Source organism: Sardina pilchardus, chromosome 22, assembly GCF_963854185.1.
Source record: "Sardina pilchardus chromosome 22, fSarPil1.1, whole genome shotgun sequence".
Classification (NCBI taxonomy): Eukaryota; Metazoa; Chordata; class Actinopteri; order Clupeiformes; family Clupeidae; genus Sardina; species Sardina pilchardus.
In genome coordinates, this window is record NC_085015.1 from 9,673,493 (window position 1) to 9,696,035 (window position 22,543).

Sequence of the window (22,543 nt, forward strand, 5' to 3'; positions counted from 1 at the left end):
AACGAACATGCACCACGTTTCAGTCTAGCGACTGACTTCATGACTCATGTAAATACAGCACAATAACCCCATCGGCCCCTGGGAGGGATGGCAGGAGTTAGGGTCGGGTGTAATGCCATTCAGCAATGACTAAAACGTGACATTGGCAATGCAATAAAGAAAACAACCTCCTGTATGGCATCACAGTGGTACGTCTAAGTGTGAACACAAACCGGAATCGGATTGGCCTCACTCTTACAGCTTTGATGCTTTTCTTTTTTTTCTTCTAACTTTGGGAAGAGGGAGAGGGGGGTGGGGGAGGGCTAGAGACAGAAAGAAAAAAAAAAAAGAAGAAAAATGAAACTGACAAGCCCAAATCCCATAGCAATGATGCATGAAGCTAACTGCTACCAAAATAACTCTTGCTTTGGGGTGCGATTCAGCACTGCAGATAGATGGAGATTGGCTAAATGTGCTGAGAACACACGCTCTGATAGATGTCTTAGACTCGTCCCCTGATGTGGCTGCTCAGATGTTCAAAGAGACATCATCTGTAATCTTGCAAATTACAGCTCTGTCTTTCATACAATCATGAGCGCACATAGCACTGACCACTGAAGCGAATAGATTCAGACGTTTTATCTTGTTTTTGGTTTCTTTGTTATTGGTGACTATTGACGAGATTACGTTTCTAAGCCACTTATGAGCTGGTTTACGTGTGATTTGAAAATATTTAGTAGAAGTATATATATATATATGCTGTTATCATCCCCCTTCAAGAAAAAGTAAAATTTGTAAAAAAGAGTCATATTATCATCTCCCTTTAAGGAACTGCCCCAGGAGTTCTCATTAATGATGAATGTGCCACACTTTGTTTCAGTTTTTTTAGCGTGTTACCTGTGTATTTCCTTTCTGTTGTCTCATGAACTGTGTACGGTACTTGAAAACTCGCTGTTGGAATTTTGGTTTTCTTTTTTTTTTTCAAAAAAAAAGAAAAAAAGTTGTCGTCATTTGTTCATTCTCGAGATACATCATTGGCGAGATACATAGGTAGGCGTAGATATTTGGTTGTTTTTAGTAATTGCATGTTGGTGAACAAGAATGTATTTCTACAGGCTGAGCACTTTATTCCCGATAAGACACCCAGATAAGAGACGATGGGGCTCCTGGCCAAGGCAGGGTCTCAGTCGTGTCCAGAGTCGTGTCCACCATCGTCTGTTATCTGGGCAGAAGCCTCAGAGTTCTTACACACACACACACACACACACACACACACACACACACACACACACACACATACACATGTCATGTCCCACCCGCTGCCAAATTCAGATGGACAGTCAAAACGAAGGAGGTGGAGGTTTAGAAATGAATTGATATGTGATCCGTTTCTACAGAATTTGGCATTTTTAAAAACGCAACGTGTGGACAAATACAACGAGATATACTGTATATTACTGATAGTTTTAAGTAGGAATAAATCGTTCCGGGGGAAATGCTATATATAAATATGTATGCATAGTCATATGTGTCTGGTTAATTTTGTAAAGAAACTGAGATCTCTATCCTTCCAGAAGTAGAAAAATCCACTATATCAATGCCGAGTATTTCTTCTGGTCAGAACTAATGTTTTAAAAAAAAAGAGAGAGAGACTATGTATTAGAATCAATTGGGTTGGCAAGCACTGCGTTTTGCATCCCACTCAGTCAGCGATTCTTCAGAGCAACGTTTCAGTCATGCTTTAGTCCCCCAGAGGTGCTGGTAGGGAGAGATAAGGAAGTGTCGATGGTGAAATCCTGCACACATTTAAAATGGGCTCAGTCATTTCAGCCACGGAGCACCCAGGGCTTCAGAGTGTCCGAGGAATCGAAAATAGACCTTCAGTGAAGCCATCGAAGCTCAGAAGGTTTTGGGTTTTTTTTTCTCTTCTTTTTGCTCTCTTATTGGGGGAAATTTACCAAGAAATGTAATGCTGAAGCACTGTCCATTGAAGCTTGTCACAGTTAACTGTGCTGTAAAACCACAGATGTCCATGCACATCGGCCCTTAATACATTTTCTCGGGGGTGACGCCCCCGAACCCCCTCTAACTTTTGCAATTAAACATTTCAATTTCAGTGGAAGATTGAGCTCACTTGCAACAGGAGATTCCCTTCTGTCAGGTCCGTTCCTGAATCGGAATCATAGATACCTGTACTTACTGTGCCACAGTGAGGTGCTATACCAGGCCTGTACCTCAACAAATGTCATGTTAATTTAAATGAACAAGCCCACTTAGCAAACAGATTCGAAGGCCAACCTCAATCATGTACATGAGACTATAGGTTTGGGTAAAAGTGTTTAGTTTTCTTGGTTTTACAGTACAGTCTATCTAGACCTATATCCACCTCATCATATGAATTACACAAAGAATGTGAAAATGAAATGCTCTGTATTTAATGTTTCTTCTTTCAGCTCATGACTGAAACATGTAATATTTTCACTGTATTTGATATTTGATAATAAATTAGTTCTGGAACCATTGACAACCCGTGTTCTGTCTTGGATGCTTCTCTAAGGCACACAGCGTTTACCGTAGGAACACCAGACATGTCACCAACTAATCATTCAATGCAGTTACCTAATGCAGTGGGCTATGCAAAATGGAAAACCCTCATAAAGGTAGTTTGTATTATCAAAAACTTATGTTCTTCTAGATTTAAATCAATGCTGAAAATACAGTTACAAATAATATTTCTGTACATTTGTGGATATTATATTGTGCCAGGCCATTTTGGTAGGCTACATTTATACCCTTGATTGGCCATATAAAAGTGATGAGTGAAAAGCACCTTATGCTGCCAATCTAAATTAATGACGTGTATGCAGGAAACTGTAAAATACACTGCCTTCTTTGCCCAGCAGAAATCCCTTTTCACCATAGAAACTACATATTGTACCATCACCTTCAAGGGATTTTTGTCTCCTCTCCACTCGAGAATCCAAGCAATCCAAGGATACACAGATATTTGCCATTGAAGGTTCACAGACCCATGGAGACTCCCTTGTCAGAGCCCATTCAAAATCATCTTCTTGAGGTATCCCCCCCCCCCCCCCCCCCATTTTTACCACCTTCCTTTCCCAGACTACTTTCTTGTTCTTCTGATTTTGAGATGTGCTCAGCTGAACTACCCGCAGAGATCCACACAGCCTTTGCCTCAGGAGCACATGATTAAATCTGCCCCAGAGATTCGCTATTAATAACAGCTCTCCTTAAAGCTCTCCTCCCACATTTGTTACAACTCCGGATGACATACCATGCCGTTCTCCGGAGGAACACCGAACTGCTGAAAAATTTATCCCCATCACGCCGCAATTTGCAAGTGCATTAGGGCCTGCGAACACATATTTAAACTGCTCTGACATTTCTGCAACTCTGTCAGTGAGGGGGGAGTTTGTTGCTCTTAGAGTGCCTCCCAGTGGTGAAAGAGAATATAACAGCTTCACTGCAGAATTAGACATAATTGGACAATCACTCAATAGTTATTCAAAACAACACAACTATAATAATTTAATGTCGTAACCTCTGTGTGAATGTTGCCTCTTGTGCAACATTGGTGACACTGACATTGCCATGTAATGCAATTTCATAGCAAGATTAGATCTTAATTCAATCACCCCACTTGAGGTTTACTACATTTAAGGCACCCCCCTCCCTTATCTCTGTGAGTCAAAATTGGAAGATAGTTTGTGTGTATACATCTGCACAAAAAGAATGAATGTTTGTTTGTGTTACGGTGTTCATATTGTGCCAGGCAGCATGTTAATGTTGCAGCCATGGAAAGGGAGATATGGAGGTATGCTGAGGACACCTACTTCATGTTTCAGAGGGAGATGACAGCACTTTTGTCAGATAGTTTCAATCTCTCACAGGCTGTCTGGACAAACACTTTCAAATTGAGTCCAGAAGTGTTCCGATGAAGTGATATGACATGACATTTTCACAAGTTAATCATTTTTGAGATAAACATCAAAGACCCGGCTGTGTCTCTCCTCATCTCTCTCTCTCTCTCAGCATGTTTGTAGCTTGTCTGTGGGATCTTGACTGAGTCTTGTCTGAATTCCCCCACAGACACGTTACAAAGAGAACTGGGCGAGGAAGGTTCTGAACTATGAGGCCTGCCTGGGGTGCCTCTCAACACCTCTCCTCGATCCTCGAGGGGCGTTCCCACTAATCTATAACTAACACTGGGTAGACTATCCCATTGTTGCTGCCCCATCATTCTTTATGTAGAGCAGTGAGGATCAAGGCCCGAGGAGCGATGGCACCCCCGGAAGTGTAAATGAGGACGAGGCAGAGCAGAATAAGGTATGGAGGCCGTGGGAGCACAGACAATATGGTTTAACTGGAGCGAGTCCAGGGGTTTCCATCTCTAAGAGTTCTCCTCATTCACCTTCTCCTCAAACCTATTTACACTTCAGGCTGGCACAGAAGGACTTCACTCAGAAAACGCAAGTAGAGGGGGCAGACAGGGTAGGCCTGTATGCCAGCGGTCTATAAGAGAGATACTTTATTGATCCCCATGGGGAAATTCAAGAAAGGTGTCCTATTATCATTTCATATAAACAGCAGAAACACTTTGTATACTGTGAGTAGTGTCATAAGGATAGTCATAACACATGATAAAGTGTCCAATCATGAATTCTATTTAAAAGACGATATAATATCATTAAATAGCAACATGCTAATCTTGTTCTTCCTTGTGCCTTTGAAATGGCTGTAGTTGATTATTACAGATAGATGCCATTTGCCACAAGCAATGAGCAAGTCTAATGAATGTGTGCTACAGTATGTTTAGAATTTGTTTAGTCATATCTTCAATGCCTTATTGACAACATGAATAATAACTCAAGATGTACTTTTTATGCCCACAGTACTATATTAGTAAAGAAACAGACAACAACGATTTGATGTTTAAAATAGTTTTATGATATTTATCACAATCTGCTTTAATGGATATCTGCTACCAGTTCAATGACATGAACCGTAAAATATCATAAATAAATAAATAAATAAATAAATAAAACAAAACAAAACAAAAAAGCAAACAAATTCAAAAACAAACTCATATCCCATAATACAATATTTACAATGGTGTCAATAAATAACTGAAGGACCACTGACGAACAAACCGCCAAAGTTACTCCGCACTGCAGGCAAACCCTCAAATCTGCGGCACAAACAATCTCCATCAATAACAGCAGATAATCAAAAAGTTCCTGCAGCACTTCAAGCTTAACCCTTAACTATATATACGGAATTCATATATCAGACAATATGAACAATATCTACAAGACATATACACTAGGTAAACCTTTTTTCCCCCCTCACATTTCAAAACCAACCTTCACTCCTAAATAGATTTCATACATACATACAGACGACAACAACCAAAAAAAGAACACTCAAAACAGCTGACCGTACAGCAGTGCAGAACGGCGATGACTTCTGAAAGACAAATCACTGTTAGCGTAAATGTGAGGGTGCTTTGACCAGAGCCCTGGAGTGTTAAGTTGACTTTTTTGAGTAAATAACTTGTCTTCAAGTGTCTCTGAAAACCAAATGTCACAAGAAAATAATCTTCGCCCGGGCTGGAATATTCTAAATGTGTAGTGCAGACGCAGCACTGCAATTTCACTGCCAGTTTGACGTCTTGAAAAGGCAAAAATCAATTGGGAGTTTGGGAGCATTTTGACATTATCCAGGTAACGTTTTCAGGTCAAAAGTTCAAACAAAATGTTTTGAGCATTTGAATGATGATGCAACAGGAAGCACATCACTTTGAAGTACAGGTCAGTCTCTTACCAGCAGAGACTCCATGGCTTCAAGCTTGCTGTTGGACATATGCAGTTAAGTGGAAAAGCTATCAACATGTTTCAGAACTCTGGTCACAAGCATATCATCATTGAAGCCACATAGGAAGATGTTGGACGTAAGAATTCTAAGTTATTGTTATGGTGCAGATGTTACATCCTCACCTGACTGGACTGTGTACTGGCAACGCTACCGACTACACTGAACGGTACCTAGTACGGAAAAGTAAAAGTGGCCATCTTCCAAGGTCATCCTGTCAAAGACTGAATCATCTGCCTAAGGCCTATAACGAAATGTTAGCTTCATCCATGAGCCAAATAATTTCAATCCACTCCGGAGAACGGTCAATTCTCATCTGGTCCACAGAATAGGAATGGTGCCCTGGCTTTCAACTGACCCAAAGAACGACGGAATTATCAGCACTAGCAGGCATCGTGACGTCTGACTCTAGTCTAGACATTAAAACATTTTCGACAACAAATCGTGACTTCAAAAAAGGGTTTCTGTAAATATCACCTGGACTGGCCTTGGGCAGAGTTTAAAACAACTTTCTTAAAGTGCTTCTTTTGTAACTACAGCGCCACCTATGGTCGCGGTACCACAATAACCACTGTGTAGTGTCCATTCACAGCCATTAACACTTCAGCTTTTACAATCCCAACCACATCAATCACTTTTATAATGAACTGGACCGAGGTCTACTTGGTCCGCCATATTTACCATCTGAAAAATACTGCACAGGTCCTCATACATTCACCTTTAGTAATATTTAAATCAAGTTAGACACACTCCACCTTTAGGTAGATTAAAATACTTTTCGATTTACTGCTTGCCATTTCTTTAGGCCATAAAACTTGTAAACGGTGTTGGGGAACCAGTCACGTTAACACTTTTGGTTGGTCAAAAACAAAATACAAAAAAAACTTTGTCAGGAATTACAACTAGAACATGAAAGAGGAGAACTGCTATGGTAGGCAACTGTTGTGAGCCAGAGCAGGTTAAGACTGGGGCACAAACCACTATCGTTTCTTGGTCACCATCAAAACAAATAGGATAGGGGACGCCATTTTGGTGTCATCCTCCTTACCTATTTCCCCTCTGTGAAAAGAGTGCACAGGGAAAAAAAAAACGTACAGAAGGGGAAATCAGGTGGCGTTTATCCAGCCCTCAGTCAATGTATTGGGAGAGCCACCGAAAGCCCTCGCCGTAGCCCTGTTTCTTCAACACACTGCACATAAAGACCTCCAGGGGGCGCACATTCAGCTCTTTCAGAGAGACCGTTCCCTGAGGAAGAGATGAAAAGGCATGTTATACACATACTGCACAGCACTGACAACACATTAAAATGTTGTTTCTTTGCTATTAGCTGATTTGACATTTTTCGATGATGAGTGCACCCCAAGTGGCTCTTGAATCAGTCCATGTTGAGCTATATTGTCATTAAATATTTTTTTAATTCTTATTTAACCCTCAAGAAATGTAGACTTAAGAACACGTTGTTCCCTCCACTCAGGGGCCAAATGGCCCGATCCCAATGTCCGGACTCAGAGACTCACAGACTTTGGTGCGCGTTCTCGCGAAATTCGTAAGGGCTTAGGGCTGTCCCAATGTCGAACTTTAAAGGGCTTGAGGGTTTGAGTACACAATTACCAAAAAAAAAAAAAAAAAAAACTTGAATTTCCCCTTGGGGATCAGTAAAGTATCTATCTATCTATCTATCTATCTATCTTACCAAACGCTTTCTGTGAGTCTGCATCAGTGCAGACTTCACCTAATGGAATTACCCACAGTTCAAAGTGTCGTGAAGTTTACCGTGGAGACCATAGAAAAATGTTGCCATGTTGTGTTTGTATTGCTGCTGAAACACTGTAATTTCCCCTTGGGCATGAATAAAGTATATCTATCTATCTATTGATGTTGCAAACTCGCCCTATGCATTTCTATGGAGAATTTTCTGAGTGCTGTTTCTCCTCAGGAAGTCTCTAGCTAAATGTCATTAGCCATTTTCAACAACAAATGAGCCAACTCGTCAGCAAAACAGGAACACTTACACAACTCAGGAACACTAAAATACCATAGAAGGTGACTCAAACCCCGACCATTTACACAACTCAAATATGGTCACAGATGTAGCTCTGTTTCCATGTCAACCCCCCTTAGGACACCATTCCACTAAATGGTGTGGCTGTACTGAAGTCCTGACATTATGTGCTACATGAAAGCCATTAAATAAATAATGACAAAAAAGCAATCCTACCTTTCCCGTGGTTTGGCCATCGAGAGCGAAGGCCCCTCTGAGGCCAGCTTCACTGACGGCTTCAGGGCGGTCAATCTTGTTTCCCAGAATCAGGATGGGCACGTTCGAGATGGTCTCGTCCGTCAGCAGAGCCTTGGGGGGGGGGGGGGGGTAGACAAATTTAAGCCTCAATACGAATTTCTCTTCTAAAAATACTGATTCTGACTTCTAGCAAGTTCATGGAGAATAGCTTTGAGCTCATTAAACATTTTTTTTTAAATATATCTTTTTTTTATTATTATTACAATTTTACAGCTCTTCAGCACTTACGTCAAGTTCAACTTTAGACTCAGCCAAGCGTTCATGGTCCGCACAGTCCACAAGAAAGACCACTCCATTAACAGCAGGAAGATAGTTTTTCCACACTCTTCTTGCTGAAGAAGAAAAGACTACTGGTTCAGGACTAAAGAGTTCACAGATGAAGAATGTAAAAGGTCAAATGAACTTATATCTGAAGAGCATCCTGATAAGTGTCCCTATTCCAGTATAGTGGAGTGCAGAACAACAGTGCATATCAAAGCCACTTGAAGTCTGCTCCCACGCATTGCTTACTAAGGTTGGATAATTCAATTCAAGAGGTCTGTTCTGTCTACCCAAAAAATATAGATCAAAGAAAAACATTATCAAAAGAATGGTGTTCTTATGGCCCCTATATCCATGACAGATAAAGTGCAACGATGGGCATTGAGAAAACTAACTAATTGAGCAATATGGCATGACGTTGCACATACTGTAGGATTACGTTGAAATTGGGGGCCTGCATCTGAAACTTAGTTCAATTCCATTTAATATATTTCTATGGCACTATAACATTTGCTTGTCTTTAGGTGCTTTATGGTGCCCAACTTGAACTTGTCTTCAGTACTTGTCTTCGGTACACACAGAGACCTTTCATCTCCAATTCTGTTCTAAAGGAGCCTTTGTACAAAGTAAATCTGGACAAAGTAAAAATGGCTCTGGAGTAAAACAATGTTTTTGGAACCACAACATTCTAGTCTGACTCATCTATCAGCAATCAGCAGAATCTCCAACTAACAAAGCTGCACCCCAAAGACCACCTTCCCTTGGGGTGGTAACTGGCAAATATATAGTATAATGGGTACACTGCCAAGCACAGGAATGGTTAACTCTGCAATCTCTTTTCACAGGTTGGGGGGTGGTTTCAATTCCCAGCGTTGAGCAAGGCACTTAACTCAAAGTTGCTCCGGGACAATGATCCATCTATCTATTAATGCAAGGAACGTCTGTCTGTGTGTCACTCTGTCTGTCTGTCTGTGTGTTCCATGCATAACTCTCAAACCACTCACCCAACTGACCTAAAATTTGACACATGTATTGCTAATGACATGCGTGAGTGCAGTGCAAAGTTTGGTCATGTTCGAACAAAAAATGACAAAGATATCGTTAAATTAAACAAAATACAACTCTGCCGCAATCCCACAATTCTACCGCTCTCTGCACTAGCCACTCCCCCTCACTTACTCCAGCATAGAAACAAAAAAGCCCATTTCGCTGACAAACTCCGTGTTCATGGAAATTACGATGTCTCACGTAAACAACGGACCGTTTCAAGATTGTTCATGTTGGATAAACATGCTGAGTCCGACACACATGCACCCATGTTGGTAAGCAGGCTGTTAAAGTCACGTAACGTTGCATAGGCTACTCATCAACAACCGCGGTTGCCTTGCGCTTCATAGCACTGGCATGGCCATGGCATAGACGGGCCATGCATGCGGTTAGCTTTAGGCTATCATTTCCCAACAACAGCAAAAACGCACGGGTATGTAATGTGTCTAATAGCCATTAGCTGCAACTCAAACGCCTTTCCCCTTCACTTTTTTATTACCTTGCAAAGAGTAAAAAGCTCTAACAGCACGGGCCTGATTCTCATCACCAATCTAACATGATCTACCTGCATCAACGTCATTGGGCAACACGTTTCTTGGAAAACATTGTTTGCACGGGCACTGCACTAGTGTATATGTAATAACACAATTACTGACTGTGTATTTTAGGTAAGATAGATGTTGGAATTGTACTCGTTAGTCTAGGACTGTAAAACAAGGCGGTTCATCTTACCTTGCACATGACCACCGAGATCAAATGTGGTGAATGTCATTCCTGCAATTGTCAACTCTTCTGAAGCTACAAGGGAAACACACACACACACACACCATTTGAACTTAATATCTACACAAACTGTGCGGTGTGTAAACACATACATGTGTTTAGGGGAAAGGCTTCAAAATGAACAATCAATATGCAATATGCAATCTAGAGCTGTGCATCTATCAAAACACATGAGTCTAATAGGATTAAATAGTGAACCTCATACATAAAGTAGGATCAGAAATCTTTCTTACTTGGATGTAATGTTGGCACATGCTGTCCAAGCCGGTCATCCTTAAGCATGTGCAACAATGTCGTCTTCCCAGCGTTGTCCAAGCCCAAGAACACCAGCTTCCCAGACTTCTTATATAAGCCTACGAATTGATTGAATTGAATACAGTAGACACTCAGTCTAGACAGTACACAAAGTTGGGTCGATTCTCAAGCTAAACATGCATTTTTCATGTAGCCGACAAGCAGGGATATAAAGGGGGATCAGACACACAGAGCCTGTGTGTCTGATTTGCATCGACGCTGTCGCTGTTTGAAAGGAATATAGTCTAATATCAAACACCACCACAACATGAAGCGCCACCTTCAAGGTGGCCGGTCTGTTCCAGAGAGGCAAGAAAGTGCAACATATAAGCGCTGACAGAGGGCTATGCACAGTATAGCAGGATCCTATGCACAGAATAGCAGGATGCTTAAACGTGTGTTCATTTGTTCCACAGCTCCTTTCAAAGCACCACGGTTTGAAAGCACACAAATGTAAAAAATATAGGGGCAGTAAAAGCCACATTATATAGTCCATAAACTAGCTTTAAAAGGTGGGTTATAAGCGCAGTTTTGATTTGTGAGATGGAGTCAAAACTGTAGATGTGTGAGGGGGAGTGAGTTCCACAGTTTGGGTCCAGCACAGGAGACGGCTTTTGCTCCCATTGTGGTGAGCCTGATATTTGGTATTGTCAATAATCCAGCTTTAGATGATCATAGTGAATGGGGGGGTGTTTAAGTCTGTAGGAGTTCTGTGATATATGGAGGACAAAGGTTATGGAGGGCTTTGAATGTCATCAACAGGGATTTAAAGTTGATCTGTTGAGAGACAGAGCCAGCGTAGCTCTAGCAGGTGAGGTGTTAACATGCTGGGAGGACTTTGTGTGGGTGACAATACAGTACATGCTGCAGAGTTTTGGATTAGTTGGAAGCGATGGGATGAGTTTGTTTGGGATGCCTGTCGGGGTTGCATTGCAGCAGTCAATGCCAGAAGTTACTGTACAAGGGTGTTGACAAGCAATTGTTGCTTTGCACCTACAAGTTAAATGCTTCAGATGTTCTACAAAAACTAAAGTTTGTTACTTCATCATGTTAAATAGCTTATTTTCAATTCTTCTTTACACAAAATAAACAATGTGGCTGTCAATCACGCATAATTTTAGTACTGAATCAAATGCGATAATATGTTTTGTACTTTTCACATGTTATGTGTATGTGCCACCCCTCTGTGAGTTTGTGGCCCAGTCCAGGGCAGCCATCCACCCCATCAAAAGGTTTCTAGAATAGCTACTGCTGATATGCCGTGATGCACAGAGATACTACCGTTACAACTACTGTAACATGGTATCTGCCTTTACTCACCTAAAAACTGGAGTACACCGCTAAATCCCTTGTAGATCCAGTCAAATATAAATGACATGTCGCTGGAAACACCTGCAAGACATCATTGCGATTGTTTTCATTAACCAAAACTGATGTAACGCAATGTCTACATAACAGCTCTGACTTCGAATAACCTCGTAAGGTATCCTAGCTATCTCATGTCAGCGGCGGCTAACACCTTAAGTAGGGTTAGCCTCATATCCAAGCTTTGCATCCAGGCAAGTTAGCTGAATGGCTAGCACGGTTCCGTGCAGAAGGAGACCCTTGTCTCCTCCAAGGGTTTTCTTGGAATCGGTTGATGTTAACTCGTATATCAGATTTCCAAAAGCACTTTCTCAAGTGAGGTACGTGGAAGAAAACTATCAAGGCATTCATAGAGAAGAGAGAGCTTGGATTATGGTCCATAAATCCTCAGAAAAGCATAGCTTATCACGTCCCGCAAGTTAACGTTAGCTGTCATCTTAGCGATCATGTATTTTGGCACTGTTAGCGAACGAGCTAACGTTACATAGCTAGCATAGGTTGCCTTTTCAAACATTGACCTTATTTCAAATACATCCCTCACTCAACGTCACACACAAGGCAAAAGAGGGATGCCGTCTAAACAGCTACTGGATACGATAACTAACCTTTTCCACTCCACAAAATCCTCGACACAAATAATTCAGTCGAACTGTCTTGGTCATGTAACCTGTTAGCTACGATCGTATGCTACTGAGTAGTGTGAAACTAGCGACAGTAAAGAAAAATCCAATATGGCCGCCATTCGCTAATCTTTCAAAATAAAAGTCAGAACATATTCATTGCTTTTTCAATTCATGAGGACGAAAATTATTAATTTAAAACTGTATTGCGTTACCAAAGGAAGGTAAAGTTAGAAAATAATTAAATAAGACATTTAAATCGAAAATACACCTTAGAATGTTACTTAGAATGTAGGCTATTTTTGAATGTGCCTTATCTACCTTATTGCCTAGTGTTAAATTAAAACTGTGAAGCTGATAAAACTATAACGTTGTGCTTATTTAAAAGGTGGGTTTATAACATGCACTATAATATTGCAGATATCTATAGGCTACCAATTCTGCCTTTGTGGGTACCAGGCCAAACTAAGTGTGTAGTGAGTCACATAATGGCCTGCCATTGACACACACTGTTGAACTTCAAATTGTGTGGCTGTGAAAACAATAAGTTGTGCATATATAAAAGGGGGTTGTAATGGAATCTTTAGAAGGTCTACTTTCAGAAAATATATAGATGTTTATACCGAATTCGCCTTTGTGGGTACCAGACCATACTAAGCGTGTACCGAGTCACATACTAAGCGTTACTTTGACACACAGATGTTGAACTTCAAATTGTGTGGCTGTGAAAACAATAAGTTGTGCATAGGTAAAAGGGGGGTGAAATGGAATCCTTAGAAGGTCTACTTTCAGAAAATATATAGATGTTTATACCGAATTCGCCTTTGTGGGTACCAGACCATACTAAGCGTGTACCGAGTCACATACTAAGCGTTACTTTGACACACAGCTGTTGAACTTCAAATTGTGTGGCTGTGAAAACAATAAGTTGTGCATATGTAAAAGGGAGTGAAATGGAATCCTTAGAAGGTCTACTTTCAGAAAATATATAGATGTTTATACCGAATTCGCCTTTGTGGATACCAGGCCATACCAAAGGTGTACCGAGTCACATACTAAGCGTTACTTTGACACACAGCTGTTGAACTTCAATTTGTGTGGCTGTGAAAACAATAAGTTGTGCATATATGAAAGGGGGGTGAAATGGAATCCTTAGAAGGTCTACTTTCAGAAAATATATAGTTGTTTATACCGAATTCGCCTTTGTGGGTACCAGGCCATACCAAAGGTGTACCGAGTCACATAATAGGCCTGCCATTGACACACAGCTGTTGAACTTCAATTTGTGTGGCTGTGAAAACAATAAGTTGTGCATATATAAAAGGGGGGTGAAATGGAATCCTTAGAAGGTCTACTTTCATAAAATATATAGTTGTTTATACCGAATTCGCCTTTGTGGGTACCAGGCCATACCAAAGGTGTACCGAGTCACATAATAGGCCTGCCATTGACACACAGCTGTTGAACTTCAAATTGTGTGGCTGTGAAAACAATAAGTTGTGCATATGTAAAAGGGGGGTGAAATGGAATCCTTAGAAGGTCTACTTTCATAAAATATATAGTTGTTTATACCGAATTCGCCTTTGTGGGTACCAGGCCATACCAAAGGTGTACCGGGTCACATAATAGGCCTGCCATTGACACACAGCTGTTGAACTTCAAATTGTGTGGCTGTGAAAACAATAAGTTGTGCATATATAAAAGGGGGGTGTAATGGAATCTTTAGAAGGTCTACTTTCAGAAAATATATAGATGTTTATACCGAATTCGCCTTTGTGGGTACCAGACCATACTAAGCGTGTACCGAGTCACATACTAAGCGTTACTTTGACACACAGATGTTGAACTTCAAATTGTGTGGCTGTGAAAACAATAAGTTGTGCATAGGTAAAAGGGGGGTGAAATGGAATCCTTAGAAGGTCTACTTTCAGAAAATATATAGATGTTTATACCGAATTCGCCTTTGTGGGTACCAGACCATACTAAGCGTGTACCGAGTCACATACTAAGCGTTACTTTGACACACAGCTGTTGAACTTCAAATTGTGTGGCTGTGAAAACAATAAGTTGTGCATATGTAAAAGGGGGTGAAATGGAATCCTTAGAAGGTCTACTTTCAGAAAATATATAGATGTTTATACCGAATTCGCCTTTGTAGATACCAGGCCATACCAAAGGTGTACCGAGTCACATACTAAGCGTTACTTTGACACACAGCTGTTGAACTTCAATTTGTGTGGCTGTGAAAACAATAAGTTGTGCATATATGAAAGGGGGGTGAAATGGAATCCTTAGAAGGTCTACTTTCAGAAAATATATAGTTGTTTATACCGAATTCGCCTTTGTGGGTACCAGGCCATACCAAAGGTGTACCGAGTCACATAATAGGCCTGCCATTGACACACAGCTGTTGAACTTCAATTTGTGTGGCTGTGAAAACAATAAGTTGTGCATATATAAAAGGGGGGTGAAATGGAATCCTTAGAAGGTCTACTTTCATAAAATATATAGTTGTTTATACCGAATTCGCCTTTGTGGGTACCAGGCCATACCAAAGGTGTACCGAGTCACATAATAGGCCTGCCATTGACACACAGCTGTTGAACTTCAAATTGTGTGGCTGTGAAAACAATAAGTTGTGCATATGTAAAAGGGGGGTGAAATGGAATCCTTAGAAGGTCTACTTTCATAAAATATATAGATGTTTATACCGAATTCGCCTTTGTGGATACCAGGCCATACCAAAGGTGTACCGAGTCACATACTAAGCGTTACTTTGACACACAGCTGTTGAACTTCAATTTGTGTGGCTGTGAAAACAATAAGTTGTGCATATATGAAAGGGGGGTGAAATGGAATCCTTAGAAGGTCTACTTTCAGAAAATATATAGTTGTTTATACCGAATTCGCCTTTGCGGGTACCAGGCCATACCAAAGGTGTACCGAGTCACATAATAGGCCTGCCATTGACACACAGCTGTTGAACTTCAATTTGTGTGGCTGTGAAAACAATAAGTTGTGCATATGTAAAAGGGGGGTGAAATGGAATCCTTAGAAGGTCTACTTTCAGAAAATATATAGATGTTTATACCGAATTCGCCTTTGTGGGTACCAGGCCATACCAAAGGTGTACCGAGTCACATACTAAGCGTTACTTTGACACACAGCTGTTGAACTTCAATTTGTGTGGCTATGAAAACAATAAGTTGTGCACATGTAAAAGGGGGGTGAAATGGAATCCTTAGAAGGTCTACTTTCAGAAAATATATAGTTGTTTATACCGAATTCGCCTTTGTGGGTACCAGGCCATACCAAAGGTGTACCAAGTCACATAATAGGCCTGCCATTGACACACAGCTGTTGAACTTCAATTTGTGTGGCTGTGAAAACAATAAGTTGTGCATATATAAAAGGGGGGTGAAATGGAATCCTTAGAAGGTCTACTTTCATAAAATATATAGTTGTTTATACCGAATTCGCCTTTGTGGGTACCAGGCCATACCAAAGGTGTACCGAGTCACATAATAGGCCTGCCATTGACACACAGCTGTTGAACTTCAAATTGTGTGGCTGTGAAAACAATAAGTTGTGCATATGTAAAAGGGGGGTGAAATGGAATCCTTAGAAGGTCTACTTTCATAAAATATATAGATGTTTATACCGAATTCGCCTTTGTGGATACCAGGCCATACCAAAGGTGTACCGAGTCACATACTAAGCGTTACTTTGACACACAGCTGTTGAACTTCAATTTGTGTGGCTGTGAAAACAATAAGTTGTGCATATATGAAAGGGGGGTGAAATGGAATCCTTAGAAGGTCTACTTTCAGAAAATATATAGTTGTTTATACCGAATTCGCCTTTGCGGGTACCAGGCCATACCAAAGGTGTACCGAGTCACATAATAGGCCTGCCATTGACACACAGCTGTTGAACTTCAATTTGTGTGGCTGTGAAAACAATAAGTTGTGCATATGTAAAAGGGGGGTGAAATGGAATCCTTAGAAGGTCTACTTTCAGAAAATATATGGATGTTTATACCGAATTCGCCTTTGTGGGTACCAGGCCATACCAAAGGTGTACCGAGTCACATACTAAGCGTTACTTTGACACACAGCTGTTGAACTTCAATTTGTGTGGCTATGAAAACAATAAGTTGTGCACATGTAAAAGGGGGGTGAAATGGAATCCTTAGAAGGTCTACTTTCAGAAAATATATAGTTGTTTATACCGAATTCGCCTTTGTGGGTACCAGGCCATACCAAAGGTGTACCAAGTCACATAATAGGCCTGCCATTGACACACAGCTGTTGAACTTCAAATTGTGTGGCTGTGAAAACAATAAGTTGTGCATAGGTAAAAGGGGGGTGAAATGGAATCCTTAGAAAGTCTACTTTCAGAAAATATATAGATGTTTATACCGAATTCGCCTTTGTGGGTACCAGACCATACTAAGCGTGTACCGAGTCACATACTAAGCGTTACTTTGACACACAGATGTTGAACTTCAAATTGTGTGGCTGTGAAAACAATAAGTTGTGCATATGTAAAAGGGGGGTGAAATGGAATCCTTAGAAGGTCTACTTTCAGAAAATATATAGTTGTTTATACCGAATTCGCCTTTGTGGGTACCAGGCCATACCAAAGGTGTACCGAGTCACATAATAGGCCTGCCATTGACACACAGCTGTTGAACTTCAAATTGTGTGGCTGTGAAAACAATAAGTTGTGCATAGGTAAAAGGGGGGTGAAATGGAATCCTTAGAAGGTCTACTTTCAGAAAATATATAGATGTTTATACCGAATTCGCCTTTGTGGGTACCAGGCCATACCAAAGGTGTACCGAGTCACATACTAAGCGTTACTTTGACACACAGCTGTTGAACTTCAATTTGTGTGGCTGTGAAAACAATAAGTTGTGCATATATGAAAGGGGGGTGAAATGGAATCCTTAGAAGGTCTACTTTCAGAAAAGATATAGTTGTTTATACCGAATTCGCCTTTGCGAGTACCAGGCCATACCAAAGGTGTACCGAGTCACATAATAGGCCTGCCATTGACACACAGCTGTTGAACTTCAATTTGTGTGGCTGTGAAAACAATAAGTTGTGCCTATGTAAAAGGGGGGTGAAATGGAATCCTTAGAAGGTCTACTTTCATAAAATATATAGTTGTTTATACCGAATTCGCCTTTGTGGGTACCAGGCCATACCAAAGGTGTACCGAGTCACATAATAGGCCTGCCATTGACACACAGCTGTTGAACTTCAAATTGTGTGGCTGTGAAAACAATAAGTTGTGCATATGTAAAAGGGGGTGAAATGGAATCCTTAGAAGGTCTACTTTCAGAAAATATATAGATGTTTATACCGAATTCGCCTTTGTGGATACCAGGCCATACCAAAGGTGTACCGAGTCACATACTAAGCGTTACTTTGACACACAGCTGTTGAACTTCAATTTGTGTGGCTGTGAAAACAATAAGTTGTGCATATATGAAAGGGGGGTGAAATGGAATCCTTAGAAGGTCTACTTTCAGAAAATATATAGTTGTTTATACCGAATTCGCCTTTGCGGGTACCAGGCCATACCAAAGGTGTACCGAGTCACATAATAGGCCTGCCATTGACACACAGCTGTTGAACTTCAATTTGTGTGGCTGTGAAAACAATAAGTTGTGCATATGTAAAAGGGGGGTGAAATGGAACCCTTAGAAGGTCTACTTTCAGAAAATATATGGATGTTTATACCGAATTCGCCTTTGTGGGTACCAGGCCATACCAAAGGTGTACCGAGTCACATACTAAGCGTTACTTTGACACACAGCTGTTGAACTTCAATTTGTGTGGCTATGAAAACAATAAGTTGTGCACATGTAAAAGGGGGGTGAAATGGAATCCTTAGAAGGTCTACTTTCAGAAAATATATAGTTGTTTATACCGAATTCGCCTTCATGGGTACCAGGCCATACCAAGGGTGTACCGAGTCACATAATAGGCCTGCCATTGACATACACTGTTGAACTTCAAATTGTGTGGCTGTGAAAACAATAAGTTGTGCATAGGTAAAAGGGGGGTGAAATGGAATCCTTAGAAAGTCTACTTTCAGAAAATATATAGATGTTTATACCGAATTCGCCTTTGTGGGTACCAGACCATACTAAGCGTGTACCGAGTCACATACTAAGCGTTACTTTGACACACAGATGTTGAACTTCAAATTGTGTGGCTGTGAAAACAATAAGTTGTGCATATGTAAAAGGGGGGTGAAATGGAATCCTTAGAAGGTCTACTTTCAGAAAATATATAGTTGTTTATACCGAATTCGCCTTTGTGGGTACCAGGCCATACCAAAGGTGTACCGAGTCACATAATAGGCCTGCCATTGACACACAGCTGTTGAACTTCAAATTGTGTGGCTGTGAAAACAATAAGTTGTGCATAGGTAAAAGGGGGGTGAAATGGAATCCTTAGAAGGTCTACTTTCAGAAAATATATAGATGTTTATACCGAATTCGCCTTTGTGGGTACCAGGCCATACCAAAGGTGTACCGAGTCACATACTAAGCGTTACTTTGACACACAGCTGTTGAACTTCAATTTGTGTGGCTGTGAAAACAATAAGTTGTGCATATATGAAAGGGGGGTGAAATGGAATCCTTAGAAGGTCTACTTTCAGAAAAGATATAGTTGTTTATACCGAATTCGCCTTTGCGAGTACCAGGCCATACCAAAGGTGTACCGAGTCACATAATAGGCCTGCCATTGACACACAGCTGTTGAACTTCAATTTGTGTGGCTGTGAAAACAATAAGTTGTGCCTATGTAAAAGGGGGGTGAAATGGAATCCTTAGAAGGTCTACTTTCATAAAATATATAGTTGTTTATACCGAATTCGCCTTTGTGGGTACCAGGCCATACCAAAGGTGTACCGAGTCACATAATAGGCCTGCCATTGACACACAGCTGTTGAACTTCAAATTGTGTGGCTGTGAAAACAATAAGTTGTGCATATGTAAAAGGGGGTGAAATGGAATCCTTAGAAGGTCTACTTTCAGAAAATATATAGATGTTTATACCGAATTCGCCTTTGTGGATACCAGGCCATACCAAAGGTGTACCGAGTCACATACTAAGCGTTACTTTGACACACAGCTGTTGAACTTCAATTTGTGTGGCTGTGAAAACAATAAGTTGTGCATATATGAAAGGGGGGTGAAATGGAATCCTTAGAAGGTCTACTTTCAGAAAATATATAGTTGTTTATACCGAATTCGCCTTTGCGGGTACCAGGCCATACCAAAGGTGTACCGAGTCACATAATAGGCCTGCCATTGACACACAGCTGTTGAACTTCAATTTGTGTGGCTGTGAAAACAATAAGTTGTGCATATGTAAAAGGGGGGTGAAATGGAACCCTTAGAAGGTCTACTTTCAGAAAATATATGGATGTTTATACCGAATTCGCCTTTGTGGGTACCAGGCCATACCAAAGGTGTACCGAGTCACATACTAAGCGTTACTTTGACACACAGCTGTTGAACTTCAATTTGTGTGGCTATGAAAACAATAAGTTGTGCACATGTAAAAGGGGGGTGAAATGGAATCCTTAGAAGGTCTACTTTCAGAAAATATATAGTTGTTTATACCGAATTCGCCTTCATGGGTACCAGGCCATACCAAGGGTGTACCGAGTCACATAATAGGCCTGCCATTGACATACACTGTTGAACTTCAAATTGTGTGGCTGTGAAAACAATAAGTTGTGCATATCTAAAAGGGGGGTGAAATGGAACCCTTAGAAGGTCTACTTTCAAAAAATATATAGATGTTTATACCGAATTCGCCTTTGTGGGTACCAGGCCATACTAAGCGTGTACGGAGTCACATACTAAGCGTTACTTTGACACACAGATGTTGAACTTCAAATTGTGCGGCTGTGAAAACAATAAGTTGTGCATATATATAAGGGGGTGAAATGGAATCCTTAGAAGGTCTACTTTCAGAAAATATATAGATGTTTATACCAAATTCGCCTTTGTGGGTACCAGACCATACTAAGCGTGTACCGAGTCATATACTAAGCATTACTTTGACACACACTGTTGAAATTCAAATTGTGTGGCTGTGAAAACAATAAGTTGTGCATGTGTAAAAGGGGGGCGAAATGGAATCCTTGGAAGGTCTACTTTCGGAAAATATATAGATGTTTATACCAAATTCGCCTTTGTGGGTACCAGGCCATACTTAGCGTGTACCGAGTCACATAGACTGTATACCCTGTCGATGGTGTCGATTACCTGTCGATGGTGTCGATTAACCCTCTAAATCCCCCCCTGGGGATTTGAAAAACTGCTCCAAACACACATCTCAATCTCTCCTAGTTTTTGTCCTAGAAGCATATAAGTGACACCATTAGAAACCTTTAATCAACTATTTTCCATATGTTTTATAAGAGAATGGTTGTTGTGGGTGCTGGATACTACGGTCATACACACACACACACAAACATTCAGGAACACACACACACACATACACACACACACACACACAGACAAGCACAGGCACACACAGACACACACACACACACACACACACACACACACACATACCTACACACACACGTACCAGCACACACACACATGTACAGAAAAAATTACACAACCACATGTACAAACACGCCCACACGCATGCACACACACACACACCTACACATACCTCACACACACACACACACACACACACACACACATACACACACACACACAGATGTAAAGCGCACACACACACACACACACACACACACACACACACACACACACACACACACACCTCTCACACACACACACAAATACACACACACACACACACACACACACACACACACGCACCAGCACACACACACATGTACATAAAAAATTACACAAACACATGCACACACACACACACACACACACACACACACACACACAGGTGCACAGTTCACACACAGACACACACACACACACACACACACACACACACCTCTCTCACACACACACATACACACACACACACACACACACAGATGCACAGTGTGTGCACACACACACACACACAGATGCACAGTGCACACACACACCTCTCTCACACACACACACACACACACAGATGCACAGTGCACACACACACACACACACACACACACACACACACACACAGATGCACAGTGCACACACATACACACACACGCACACACACACACACACACACATCAGACACACAGACCACCGGAGCTGAGAAGTGAGTGTGTGTGTGTGTGATGTACTATAGCCTGTGTGTGTGTGTGTGTGTGTGTGTGTGTGTGTGTTTCTTTGTGCCCGTGTGTGTGTTTACATGTGTGTATACTGTATGTGTGTATGTGCATGTTCTGTGTGTATTCTGTGTGTGTTCTCTTTCTTTCTCTCTCTCTCTCTCTGTGTCTGTGTGTGTTCTGTGTTATCTGTGTGTATTCTGTGTGTGTTCTCTCTTTCTCTCTCTCTCTCTCTCTGTGGGTGTATCTGTGTGTGTGCCTGTGTATGTGTGTGTGTGCGTGTGTGTGCATGTGTGTGTATGTGAGCGTATGTGTGAGTGTGTGCCTGCGTGTGTGTGTGTGTGTGTGTGTGTGCACGCGCGTGCATGTGTGTGTGTGAGTGTGTGCCTGCGTGTGTGTGTGTGTGTGTGATCTGATATTGGAGTGACAGTGACGGCAGAGAACACAGTGAAAATATACACATAGAGACAGATAAAACACACACACAAGCAGACACACACACACACACACACACACATACACACACTCATAGACAGAGAAGCACTCATACACAAAAGCAAGCGCACACATGCACACACTCATTTACATACATAAAAGTTGCAGAAGGGGATGGAGTAGGCGATGGAAACAAAATCGTGATTGATATTTGTAGAGAGAATGTGCAGGACTGAACGGCGGTCATATTGTGTATCGCTTTGCGGTACATCTAGTT

General features: G+C 41.2%; 2 protein-coding genes across 2 annotated transcripts in view; one reads left to right on the plus strand and one right to left on the minus strand.

Annotated features, from left to right (window-relative positions):
* LOC134070451 (testican-2-like) overlaps positions 1–2,506 on the plus strand; it is a 39,832-nt gene extending 37,326 nt beyond the window's left edge. Inside the window, exon 10 of the mRNA XM_062526821.1 lies at positions 1–2,506. This exon is cut by the window's left edge and continues 570 nt beyond it. The gene's annotated coding sequence lies outside the window, so the exon portion shown is untranslated.
* A 2,424-nt stretch (positions 2,507–4,930) lies between these two features.
* Positions 4,931–12,599, minus strand: sar1aa (secretion associated, Ras related GTPase 1Aa). Its single transcript, XM_062526537.1, has 7 exons — positions 12,526–12,599; positions 11,876–11,947; positions 10,495–10,614; positions 10,211–10,276; positions 8,399–8,502; positions 8,090–8,221; positions 4,931–7,116 (listed from the first exon to the last, which is right to left on the minus strand). Exons 2-7 carry the CDS (start codon positions 11,931–11,933, stop codon positions 7,000–7,002), a joined length of 597 nt encoding a protein of 198 aa, XP_062382521.1. The 5' UTR covers positions 11,934–11,947; positions 12,526–12,599; the 3' UTR covers positions 4,931–6,999.
* Between the last annotated feature and the right edge of the window lie 9,944 nt (positions 12,600–22,543).

Coding starts and splice junctions, on each gene's coding strand:
- sar1aa (XM_062526537.1), bottom strand. CDS start 11,933: ATGTCATTTATATTTGACTGGATCTACAAGGGATTTAGCGGTGTACTC. Junction 8,503..10,210: donor TCTCGGTGGTCATGTGCAAG/GTAAGATGAACC, acceptor TTTCTTCTTCAG/CAAGAAGAGTGTGGAAAAAC. Junction 8,222..8,398: donor AGTCTAAAGTTGAACTTGAC/GTAAGTGCTGAA, acceptor CCCCCCCCCAAG/GCTCTGCTGACGGACGAGAC.